Genomic DNA, 12543 nt, shown 5'->3' with positions numbered 1-12543 from the left:
AACCAAAGACAATTACCTCTCCCAACTGGTTCAGGACCCGACTAGAGGGACGGCCATACTGGACTTAGTATTAACCAATAGACCTGACAGAACAACAGACGTGCAGGTCGGGGGACACCTGGGAAATAGTGACCATAAAGTAATAACCTTCCAATTATCATTCAAAAGAGCGTTTCTACAGGGAGGAACAAAAATACCAAACTTCAAAAAAGCTAAATTTAGCCAACTAAGAGAGGCCATAGGCCAAACTAACTGGGACAAAGTCCTCACAAATACAGACACAAAATGGGATATCTTTAAAAACATCCTAAAAACTCATTGTCAGAGGTACATACCGTATGGTAATAAAAGGTTAAGGAACAAAAAGAAACCAATGTGGATAAATAGAACTGTAAAGAAAGCAATAAATGACAAAAAGAAAGCATATAAAACACTAAAACAGGAGGGTTGCACGGAAGCACTGAAAAACTATAAGGAAAAAAATAGAACATGTAAAAAACAAATAAAAGCGGCCAAACTAGAGACCGAGAGATTAATTGCCAAAGAGAGTAAAACCAACCCTAAAATGTTCTTCAATTATATAAATGTTAAAAAGTATAAATCTGAAGGTATCGGCCCTTTAAAGAGTAATGAGGGGGGAGTCGCAGAGAGCGACGAGGAGAAAGCAAAGCTGTTAAATATTTTTTTCTCCAATGTATTCACTGAGAAAAATAAATTGTCAGATGACATGCAGAATGCAAAAATAAATTCCCCATTAAAAGTGTCCTGTCTGACCCAGGAAGAAGTACATCAGCGACTTAAAAAGATTAAAATAGACAAATCGCCAGGACCGGATGGCATACACCCCCGTATCCTAAAGGAATTAAGTAATGTCATAGCCAGACCCTTATTTCTGATATTTGCAGACTCTATACTGACAGGGAATGTCCCACAGGATTGGCGCGTGGCATATGTGGTGCCAATATTCAAAAAGGGGCCAAAAACAGAGCTTGGAAACTATAGGCCGGTAAGTTTAACATCTGTTGTGGGTAAACTGTTTGAAGGTTTTCTGAGAGATGCTATATTAGAGCATCTCAACGGAAATAAGCAAATAACGCCATATCAGCATGGCTTCGTGAGGGATCGGTCATGTCAAACTAATTTAATCAGTTTCTATGAGGAGGTAAGTTCTAGACTTGACAGCGGCGAATCAATGGATGTCGTATATCTGGACTTCTCCAAAGCATTTGACACTGTACCGCATAAAAGGTTAGTATATAAAATGAGAATGCTCGGACTGGGAGAAAACATCTGTATGTGGGTAAGTAACTGGCTGAGTGATAGAAAACAGAGGGTGGTTATTAACGGTACACATTCAGATTGGGTCACTGTCACTAGTGGGGTACCTCAGGGGTCAGTATTGGGACCTATTCTCTTCAATATATTTATTAATGATCTTGTAGAAGGCTTGCATAGTAAAGTATCAATTTTCGCAGATGACACTAAACTGTGTAAAGTAATTTACACTGAAGAGGACAGTATACTACTACAGAGGGATCTGGATAGATTGGAGGCTTGGGCAGATAAGTGGCAGATGAGGTTTAACACTGATAAATGTAAGGTTATGCACATGGGAAGGAAAAATGCAAGTCACCCGTACATACTAAATGGTAAAACACTCGGTAACACTGACATGGAAAAGGACCTAGGAATTTTAATAAACAGCAAACTAAACAGCAAAAACCAGTGACAGGCAGCTGCTGCCAAGGCCAACAAGATAATGGGTTGCATCAAAAGGGGCATAGATTCCCGTGATATGAACATAGTCCTACCACTTTACAAATCGCTAGTCAGACCACACATGGAGTACTGTGTACAGTTCTGGGCTCCTGTAAACAAGGCAGACATAGCAGAGCTAGAGAGGGTTCAGAGGAGGGCAACTAAAGTAATAACTGGAATGGGGCAACTACAGTACCCTGAAAGATTATCAAAATTAGGGTTATTCACTTTAGAAAAAAGACGACTGAGGGGAGATCTAATTAATATGTATAAATATATCAGGGGTCAGTACAGAGATCTATCCCATCAGCTATTTATCCCCAGGACTGTGACTGTGACGAGGGGACATCCTCTGCGTCTGGAGGAAAGAAGGTTTGTACACAAACATAGAAGAGGATTCTTTACGGTAAGAGCAGTGAGACTATGGAACTCTCTGCCTGAGGAGATGGTGATGGTGAGTACAATAAAGGAATTCAAGAGGGGCCTGGATGTGTTTCTAGAGCGTAATAATATTACAGGCTATAGCTACTAGAGAGGGGTCGTTGAATCCAGGGAGTTATTCTGATTGGAGTCGGGAAGAAATTTTTTATTCCCCTAAAGTGGAGAAAATTGGCTTCTACCTCACAGGGTTTTTTGCCTTCCTCGGGATCAACTTGCAGGATAACAGGCCGAACTGGATGGACAAATGTCTTTTTTCGGCCTTATGTACTATGTTACTATGTTACTATGTTACCTTGTGGCCCCTCACAGTAATTAAGGCCACCTTGTGGTCCCTTCAAAATAGTTATGTCCTCCTTGTGGCCCCTCACTGTAGTTATGGCCAGATATATGCCCCCCTTACAGTAGTTATGCCCAGATATGTGTCCCCCTCACAGTAGTAGTTATGTCCAGATATGTGTCCCCCTTACAGTAGTTATGGCCAGATATGTGTCCCCCTAGGACAGCGGGCAAAATTTAATATATATACAGCGGAGGCAAAAAATGGAATACATACACAGGGGACAAATGGAATATATACAAAGGGGCAACATGGATATATATACAGGGGCCCTGTATAATATATAAATATATATAAAAAGAAAAGACAATGGCAGCACCGTCCTTGATGCAAGCTAGTGGGTGCAACTGGCCCAATGCGGATCAAAGCCAATCCAGAAATACAAAAATAGAAAAAATGGGCAGCACTCCAGAAAGTAAAAAAGTACAAAAGTCTTTATTTACTCCAGTGGGACATGCGCAACGTTTCGGCTCTAGACAGGAGCCTTTCTCAAGCGCTTGATAATATCCAATGTAGTAATTAGAGGTGAGCGGAGTTCGTAACAATTCAATTCGGCTGATTCACATAATTTTACAAAAAATCTCTCTTTGTGATGAATTACTTTGTCCCAAAGCCTATTTTTTGTAAGTAGCGGGTTCAACAGTATTTGCGTCTCCCCGTCATTTAACCCCTCAGATGCCGCATTCATGGCTGATCGCAGCATCTGAGATCAATATTAAAGCATTTTAGGGGTTGTAGTCCACTTCGTTAACTTCAATTCGCTCAACACTAGTAATAAGTTATATACTTATATGGCATTATTAGTGCTATTACAAGCACTCTATGTCCCACTATATGACCCCTCCATACAACACCAGGTTACTGAGGTGTTACTGCTAAGAAGCAATTCTGGACTACTATGGGTGCCGTATTATACCGATAATATAGTTGTGTGCATGGGTCTTAAACCTGTAGTTGAGGTCTTAAAGGGGTTTTTCAGTTATAGATATTGATGATCTATCTCTAGGATACTTCATCAATATCAGACCAATGGAGGTTGGACACCTGTAAATTTCACTGATCAGCTGCTCACTGCCACCGCCGTCGTTGGAAAGAACACAGAGAACAGAGCCGGAAGCCCAGTTCCATCCACCGTGTAGGGGTGGACGTGCAGGGTTACTGCAGCTCAGCTCCCATTTGGCTCCATTTTGTGTGTGGCAGACTGATTAGTGATTAGTGAAACAGCTGATTAGTGTTGGACCCCACCAATCTGAAATTGATGGCCTAGCCTAAGATAGGTCATCAACATCTATAACCTTGAAATCCGCATTAAGGCAACATCCACACAATCATATTTTTGATCTACATCCGATCCACATTTTTTGTGGATCGGTTGCGGACCCATTTCAATAGGAATGCAAAAAATGCGGACAACACACCCTGTGCTGTCAGCATCTGTATGTCTGTGCCGTGGTCCCACCAAAAAAATAGAACATGTCCTATTCTTGTTCATTTTGAAGACAAGCATAGGACATCTCTGTAGAAGGCATAAAGAAAATGGTGGCATGCACACGGCTGGGATCCACCATTTGCAGACCGCAAAACAGATACGCTCATGTGTATGAGACCTTTAGCAGTATACTCAGGCTATACGATTTACTTTTCCTTACAAGAGCAGGGCAGGAATATTCCATCTGCCAGACCCATGTTACCAAAGTAAAAGGTGGAAATCTAAGTAAGATGGCGGCAATTTGTGATTTGGGAATGCCCACAGATAGGTGACAAGGAATCCCATCATTCACCGGAAAAAATCCAAATAAAGCTATATATAAGCAAAGGCCTGTGATTTTAGTAAATTTTATATGCTTCCATGACTTCTTAGATTTCTGAGCATAAAGTTTCCAGTGCCCCAAGGAAGTGAATATCCCTAGAACTCCACATTTCCTAAATACTTTATGTGCAAAAAGGGTCCTGGCTGAGATAAAGGCAAACAAAGCTAATTCTGGCTCGACAGATGAATGCGCCATGTTTTCACTTTAAATATTAATTAATACCAGGCTATAAATAGTTGATGTGGTTGATGATTATAAATGCAAATGTCAGCTGTAGATATTAACTATGCAAAATAGCTTTTATTTACATGCAAATATGTGATGAGGACACGACACAAACATTTGGAAAGTTAATCCGCTTTTATACATATATATTAATTGTTCATTCAGTTTACATTGTGGCTTAAAAATGAGAAGCTCAGAAGCTGACTACTGTACCTTTTGTATTACATTATTGGTTTATAAATAAGACTAAACTTTTAGGGTAATTTAACACGTAGCGGCCAAGGTGCACTTGTGCTGAGGGCAAAAAAAAGATGCCATCATGCTGCTTTATCACAGATCGCCACAGTTTTCCAACTGATTATTAATGGCCTCACATTTTTTTAGGTAAATGACAGTTTTACCTGCAAGACTGTGTGACTGTGTCCCTTGTAGACCTCTGCACAGGTTCTGATCAATAGACTGGGCCCACTGTGCATATCATTTTATTTATTCTACTAATACTGGTCCTACATATGTAAAGCTCACAGTAAGGGCTCATTCAGACGACCATATAAACGGGTCCGGACCCATTAATTTCCATGCTGTCCGCATCTGTAGCTCCGTTCCGCGGCCCCGCAAAAAAAGACAGAGCATGTCCTAGTCTTGTCCGCAATTGCAATAGTGCCGGAATAGTGGGATTTGTCGTGATTCCTTTCAGCACTGAATCCTACCAAGGGCAACATCTGCATGGAGATCGTGTGTTTGCATTTTGCATTTTTTTTTTACGCCCACTTCTAAAAATACACTGAAATTGGCCCTATTGTGTGTTTGAGATGGGGCAGTTAGAGTGTCAGGGACCGGCGTGAATAATGATCAACAGGACCTGAGTACAGTAAATTCAGAAAACTGATGACTGTTCTATGAATAGAAACCCTACTGTATACTAATCACCAGACATTGAGCCTGTCATTTACTATTTGATAAACGCCACTTTTTGGCATATTTAGGCTGCAGATTTTGTCACAAAGATGTTTTTCAACAAAATCTGTGACTTTACCCTGCTCACCCCACTTTTGCGAAGTGTTGGAAAGAGAGGGGGCGTGGTGTGGGCGGTGAGGGGGGTGGGCCAGCTGGTCCTTCTCATTCATCATTTCCCACGCCGGTTTATAGCCTGGGCCTCTACATAAATTAGGTGCGTCCACCGGTAGTGCACAGGGATGAAGACCTTAAGGTCTTAATAATTGTCCCCCTGAATCTTTGTTGTACACATCACCAATGTGGCTCATCAGGTGATTGATGGGTAACTATAAGGGTCTAAACATGAACAAAAAAAAGATCCAACATAGGTACCTTACCTGTAGGAAAAACCCAAAATGGAACCCTCTGCTAGTGCTGTTTCATTCCATCATACCCCAATATCCAGGTTCAGGTAGTGTCAGACTGGGGTTCCTTGGGCACACCAGTGGAAATTATTCTAGTTTTAAAAAAAATAAAAAATAGACCCTAGTGGCAATTGATTAACTCCAAAGGCACATCCAATTTGTTTTCCCTCCTGGACCTTTGAGGCCCACTATGGCTTCAAAGACTGGGCCCACCGGAGGATCCTCTAGTACTCTGATGTGCCAGTCTGACCCTGGGTACAGGAGAGCCTCGAGCTTGTTGCTCCCTTGTGCTAGGTTTACATCTGCTCCTTTAGGAGGGCATCATAGCAGCTGCATTGGCTGCATCTATGGTACTTATACCCTTGCTATAAAGTGCTTCCTGGGAAAGAAATGAGTAAGTACTCTGTGACAGTTTTAGGCTGGAGGGTTCTGGGAGCAGAAGCTATAGTTTCCAATGTTTATATTGACTCAAGTCCGTCTACTGTCGCAGTGTCAAATATTCTCTCTGGTGTCAAATGTTCTTTAAAAAACTGTTGCACATAACTAGTTTTGAAAACTGCACCTATTTTCTAACACTGCTGTAAAAATCCCTTTGGAAATGTACTAGATGCATTTTAGCATAGGAGGAGATGTGCGGAGGTGTGAGCTGTAAATCACTGTTTGCTACCAAGCAGCTTGCATGGGACCTGTCAGGCAGAATTTAGAAGAATTAAAGCTGTCCGCCTTTCCCTTCCTAGTTGTCAACTACACTCGGTATATAGTGCTCTGACGGGGAATAAAGTCAGGAGGATTTGCCCATTTTTGAATCTAGTCTAGAATGTTACAGACGGAGTACTTAACAGCACTTTACCATGTCTTCAAGAGGCAAAAAATTTAGGTGCATTATTGCTGCTTGTTGTGCAGACAGTTCTTTGCTCTGGCATTCAGGGCTCTGAGGTCTTTGTCCAAATACTAAGGCATTAGCTAAGTTATTATAGTACTTTAAGGCCACTAGTCAATTCCGTTGGAACGGCAGCAGCAGGGAATCGGTACAGGTGAGTAATGCTTCTTTGTTATTTTTCTGGCCCATTTTTCTTTTTTGTGTAGCAAGGATATATTAGGATGTCTGCCTTCAGACATTATGTAAGGTGATTGATGGGATATATTAGGATGTCTGCCTTCAGACATTATGTAACAGATTATAAAATGACATTTTACGAAGAGCATATATGCTTTATACTAACCTCAATGCATTATTTATCTTTTACTTATCCTGATTTATACCATGTGTTGTATTTAATGGTTGCATTCACAATTCTGCTGGCTTCGGAGCTGAAAGCCCCCATTATTTATTACTTTGAAAATAGGGATGTGTAGGGGCAGAACAAGCTCACTTAGTGCCCAAGCCGGTGGTTTAACACTGTGTCCCACCACCCCAACCCCTGAAGTTTAAAATGATAATTGCTAGATGGACAATCATTCATAAAATTTTCCTTTGCTGCACTTTTAACCACAAATCCATAATCGTCCTTTTTATGTAGAGAAACACTGAGTGTTACAAAAAATGTAAGGTTATATTTTGCTATTATGTTCCCCTCAAGGACACTATTATGTTCCCCTCAATGGCGCTTGTCCACTCTGTCTAACCTCAATCTAGCCTTGGGGAACTTTAGTCTTTAAACTGGGCATCATGCAGTTATCTGGTGTAGATGAGTCTAAGAGCAGCCATACACATTCAATAGCTGTAAGCCAAACCATTGTTCAGCTGACATCTATCTGTTATGGACAGTGGGCATGGACCCACTGTGCCAACTAACTGGTTTGGCTTTGGGATAAAGCTAGGGGCATTGTCCTGGCGGTTCCCTGGTATTCATCCTTTAACCCATATACAGGGATCTAGACTTCGCTGTAGGCTACCAACTAAGCCGCTGCCTATTAGAATAGTCCCAGTGTAGTTGGCAGTGCACCAACAGGGTCAGAGACAACGGTGCAAAGCACCGAGGGGGGAGGCAATACTTGTGCTTAAGAGACAGGCCAAGGTCTGTCTCTTAAAGCTTAGGCACCCTCATACTGGAAATGGTGCCTTAAATAGTCAGAGACCACCAGCCATTGGCTGGAGAAGGGTTTAGATGCACACGCTGGCCCTTTAAGAGTGTGAAAATGAATACATGTATGCCCTAATGAAGCAGGAGAGGCAGCCTGCAGAGGGTGTCTGTGGCCAGAAGCACTCTGAGGCCAGGGAGAAGGAAAAGGGACTGGACATTGGGGTGTCACTGTGGCGCCCATGTCCACAGGAAGAAGCCAGCACAACACTGTCTATCCCAGCATCCTCCTGGCTCCCCCATACAAATACAGGGAGAGGGAAAAAGCCCCTGCCAGACACCATTGGTGGCTTATCTCCTGGAAGAACAAAAGGATTGGCTGAAAATGTTCACTTCATCCGATCCTTCTCTCCTCTAAAATCATCTGTCGGAGGAAAGTCAACAGCTCCCCCGCAGTTGGTCTAATCATAATTTTCTTGACTCTGATGGCAGCCTGCAGGATACCGAGTGCAGCTCTAGACGATCATTCAATCGGTGTTAGTAATTTAGTATATATATTTTATTGCTAAATTTTCATGTGGAATATATATAAACTGTAAAATACTCTAAAATATACCTACAGATAATGGGGAAAATTAAGTACGTGGCTCTGAATTTGTTCTTAAAAATAATGTTCATAGTAAAGTTAAAAACTAGAAGAGAACAGCTAAAAGTTTTAGAAACAAATCTTTTAGTTTACAGAATGAGAGCAACAATGTAGTGTAATGTGGTATAGAGGTTTCTGCATCTCAAATAGTTGCTGTCACACAGTTTATCTTTTTGATTGACAGGTGGCGAGGTGGAAGAACATTTAATGTGAAGGAAAAAATAGACAGGGTTTGACAGGTAATGGTTGACTTAGTCTGAATAATACAAGGCAGCAGTGGCCACTTTTCTGCCAAAGTCTAAAGTTGAAATTGATCCCTTGGTGGCTGTGTTTTCCTCTGATGTTGAGTTTTAACCCTAACTTATGTAATTCTAAATATAGTGCATATTAAGAAGAGTGAAAGGTAGCAATGCTCCCAATTTCAAATAAATAAAAATAGGCAACCATGATGTGTCATTTATTCTACTGGTCTTATATTGGACTGAGGGACTTTTGGGCCCTACCATGGCCCAGGTTCTGCTTTAACCTCTGCACCCACTATATAATTTCAGCACCACCTAAAATTATGCTATTTGAGGTCTCTTTCACACGTATCCATTGACTTTTATGTGTGCATCCACACATCACTGGTTTTCAACACACCGTGAGTCTGTAGTGATACCACAGAAGCAAGTCCTAATTTTTATCTGTGATTATGGATCCCTCATGAACATTTTAATCTATGGCTCTGTGAAATCCAAGGACACTACATCAATTTCAGACCCAGAGGAAATTACTCTCAGGGCCCAGCCCCTATATTATTGATAAAGTCTAATTGATTCAGAACTTAAGACATAGGGGCACATTTTTTAAGACTGGCAGTGGCCTCTTCTTAACTTCGGTGGATCCACCGCAGCTTCCAAATGTAAGACAGCTTCCTCATTCACCATTTTCTATGCATGTTATAGGCATAGAAAATGGTCTAAATGTAACACAGCCTGAGCCTCTTCATAACTTCGGCGGATCCACCGCCAGCACAGGGTCTTTATTAAGACCGGCGTCTAAAACAATGGTCTTAATAAATATGCCCTTATGTCCAGAAATCTATCCACAAATTTTTTGTTAAAACAAAATTAATAACAATACATAGAATATTCACATATAGGTTGCTTAATATGTGATACATTTTTTTTTATAGTAGTGTGTGTTTAACTCTTGGGATAGGTTTATGTATAACTGTATATATAAAAATCTAATGGCTTACAATAGAGCTTGAATTTTTGGCTTTTTATACAATGTTTAAAAATTCTTCTTATACTGTTCCTCTAGTGTTGCTAGCCAGTTTACATTCTGTGAAGCGCTAAAGAGGTACCTGGAACTGTACTTGTTCCTGTTGAAGGGGTTGTCCAGCCTAGAAAACCTATTTAAGGTGGAATTACACGAAAAGAGGAGCATCCAATTATGTGTTCCTTCCTGACAGTCGGCTGCTCGTTCAGAGGAGGTGAAGAGCAGCATTTACATGCAGCGATCACCTCCACAAAATAAGAACGAGCGTCCTCATACAGCTGAATCGTTTCTGGGCAGCAAAGTGCTTTTTAGACTACATGATCTGTTGCCCAGCAATTATAATTTACTTGCCAGCACTAATGACAGTTTCACCCGATGAACGAGCATTTCACTTGTTCATCGGGTGATCAGTGGGACCTATAGATGGGCAGATTGTTTTTTTATTTATTTAACTTTTTTGGGAACGAGCGTGAGCAGGAACATTCATAACCGATAATCTGCCCAAATATCGGCACTTGTAAATCCACCATTACTGTTAAGGACCTTTATCTAATAGCCTGAGCAGAGAATGGCTATAAAGAGCATCTGTTGCTGTTGAGGATCAGGCCTATCCAAATTGCATGGTTTCTTCACAGACAATAGCTAATTTATTTTGGTGTTTCAGCAGTAGGACAACCTGTGATCAGTTTATTCTCAGTCGACTCTTCTAACATTAGATCCAAAACAGTTTCTTGTAATATTGTTTGTTGACTCTGAGATTGTTTGAATACTGTCTTGGTGGATTTCTATATCTTTAGGAAAAATGTCTAATACTTCTGTACTTTTATATTTCAACAGATGTATCAGGACACTTGCAGTTCCCTTGAATTAATATCTCCCAATTCTCTTGAGTGGATGGGTTCACCAGTCAAACTTTGCATCTCCTGGAACTGACATCTGTTTCCCTCTACATGGCCGTATATTTGGTCTCCGTGTTCGTCCTACTGACCCAGTGTCAGGCGGTTCCCTTTGACTACCTATCTCCTACCAATAGCTCCCTTACAGAGGGTCTTCAGATGGAAGTGGGGGAAAACAATAACGCAAGTGAACAATTCTTATTCTCTACTCAGCCTCCAGGTACAACTCGTCGAACACCACAGACTATAATTATTGGAGTACGGAAAGGTGGGACCAGAGCTTTGCTAGAGATGTTGGACATTCACCCCAACATTGCAGTGGCTGCAACTGAAGTACATTTCTTCGACTGGGATGAGAATTACATCAAAGGGATTGAGTGGTACAGGAGTCTTATGCCATACTCATTTGAAAATCAAATTACTATTGAGAAAACGCCAGGCTATTTCACATCTCTGCAGGCACCGGAAAGGATTCATAGCATGAACAGCTCAATTAAATTGCTTCTCATTTTGAGAGATCCAACCGAGAGGGTCATATCGGATTATACCCAAGTATACTACAACAGGCTTGAGAATCACAAGCCCGTACAACCCTTTGAGGGCATGGTGATTAAAAATGGTGCACTTAATACCAAATATAAGGCAATCCAAAGGAGCTTGTATGACGTACATATGGAGAGATGGCTGAAATACTTTAATTTGAATCAGATTCATATAGTGGATGGTAATACTTTAATAAAAAAGCCTCTGACCGAACTGCAGAAGGTAGAAAGGTTCCTCAACCTCCCTCCTAGAATCGTGTCTTCAAATTTCTACTTTAACCAAACCAAGGGATTCTACTGCATTCGAAGTGATGGGAGAGAGAGGTGTTTACATGAGTCCAAAGGGCGCCCCCACCCAGTAGTAAATGAAACTGTCCTGGAGCAACTTTACAATCACTTCAGAGAACACAATCACCGGTTCTACCAAATGGTTAATCAGTCTTTTGACTGGCACTAACACTATGGATTATGTTAAGAAAAAGACTCTCGAGAAAATGCTAAACTGTGAATATCTACAGCAACAATAAGTTTTTAAAACATTTTGTGGAGGAAAAACTTAACGGGATGTAAAGTATAATCCCAAGTTCTTTGTAGTCAATGAGATCATAATGCAGACATCTACATTGGATATCATTTTGTTTACAGCAAATATGGGACCCTAAGTGATCTCTTTTCCATGTTGTACATACAGATCTATGAATGCATCGTTCTGATATATATTTTTTTTGTTTCTATATGTGTGTAGATACCTATATAGGCCTTGTGCAGTAGAAATTGTTTGCAAAACTTTGATAAATTACTAATCTTTGCTATGGTAATAATAAAAATGTTTCATATAATGTGTTTCAATGGTAAAGTAATTAATTTTGTATAATGATTATATTATTGTCTTTAAAATAGTTTTTTTTATTTTTTATTTTTATTACAACTTATTGATACAGGTCTCATGGTATAGTAATGGAATGTGAAGCACTTTGGTTATTAGTTGGACTGATATATTTTGCTTTGTACAGACAATTTTACAGATTAAAAGAACATGGCTGCTTTCTTCCAAAAACACCACCAATCCTTCCACGGATTGTGTATTGCAACTCAGCCCCATTCCCTTTAAAGGGACACTTCAATCAAATTTTTTTTATCACATATTAAATTAAAAAAAATTATATTAGAATATTCTCGATTTTATTAAAAAAAAACGGGTGGATGGGGTTTCTGGAAATAACTTTTTGAAGTCACTCC

General features: G+C 40.4%; 1 protein-coding gene across 1 annotated transcript in view; it reads left to right on the top strand.

Moving 5' to 3' along the window:
• The window catches only part of LOC121004184 (heparan sulfate glucosamine 3-O-sulfotransferase 1-like), a 152913-nt gene extending 140905 nt beyond the window's left edge, over positions 1-12008 (top strand). The window contains exon 2 of the mRNA XM_040436327.1: positions 10704-12008. Within this exon, the coding sequence (XP_040292261.1) occupies positions 10817-11761 (945 nt within the window). The 5' untranslated portion in view covers positions 10704-10816 and the 3' untranslated portion in view covers positions 11762-12008. The remainder of the gene's footprint in view (positions 1-10703) is intronic.
• The last annotated feature ends 535 nt before the right edge of the window (positions 12009-12543 follow it).

The sequence above is a fragment of the Bufo bufo genome, chromosome 6, assembly GCF_905171765.1.
Source record: "Bufo bufo chromosome 6, aBufBuf1.1, whole genome shotgun sequence".
Taxonomy (NCBI): Eukaryota; Metazoa; Chordata; class Amphibia; order Anura; family Bufonidae; genus Bufo; species Bufo bufo.
Note: the sequence above shows the minus strand (reverse complement) of the source record. Positions and strands in the feature narration are given on the sequence as shown.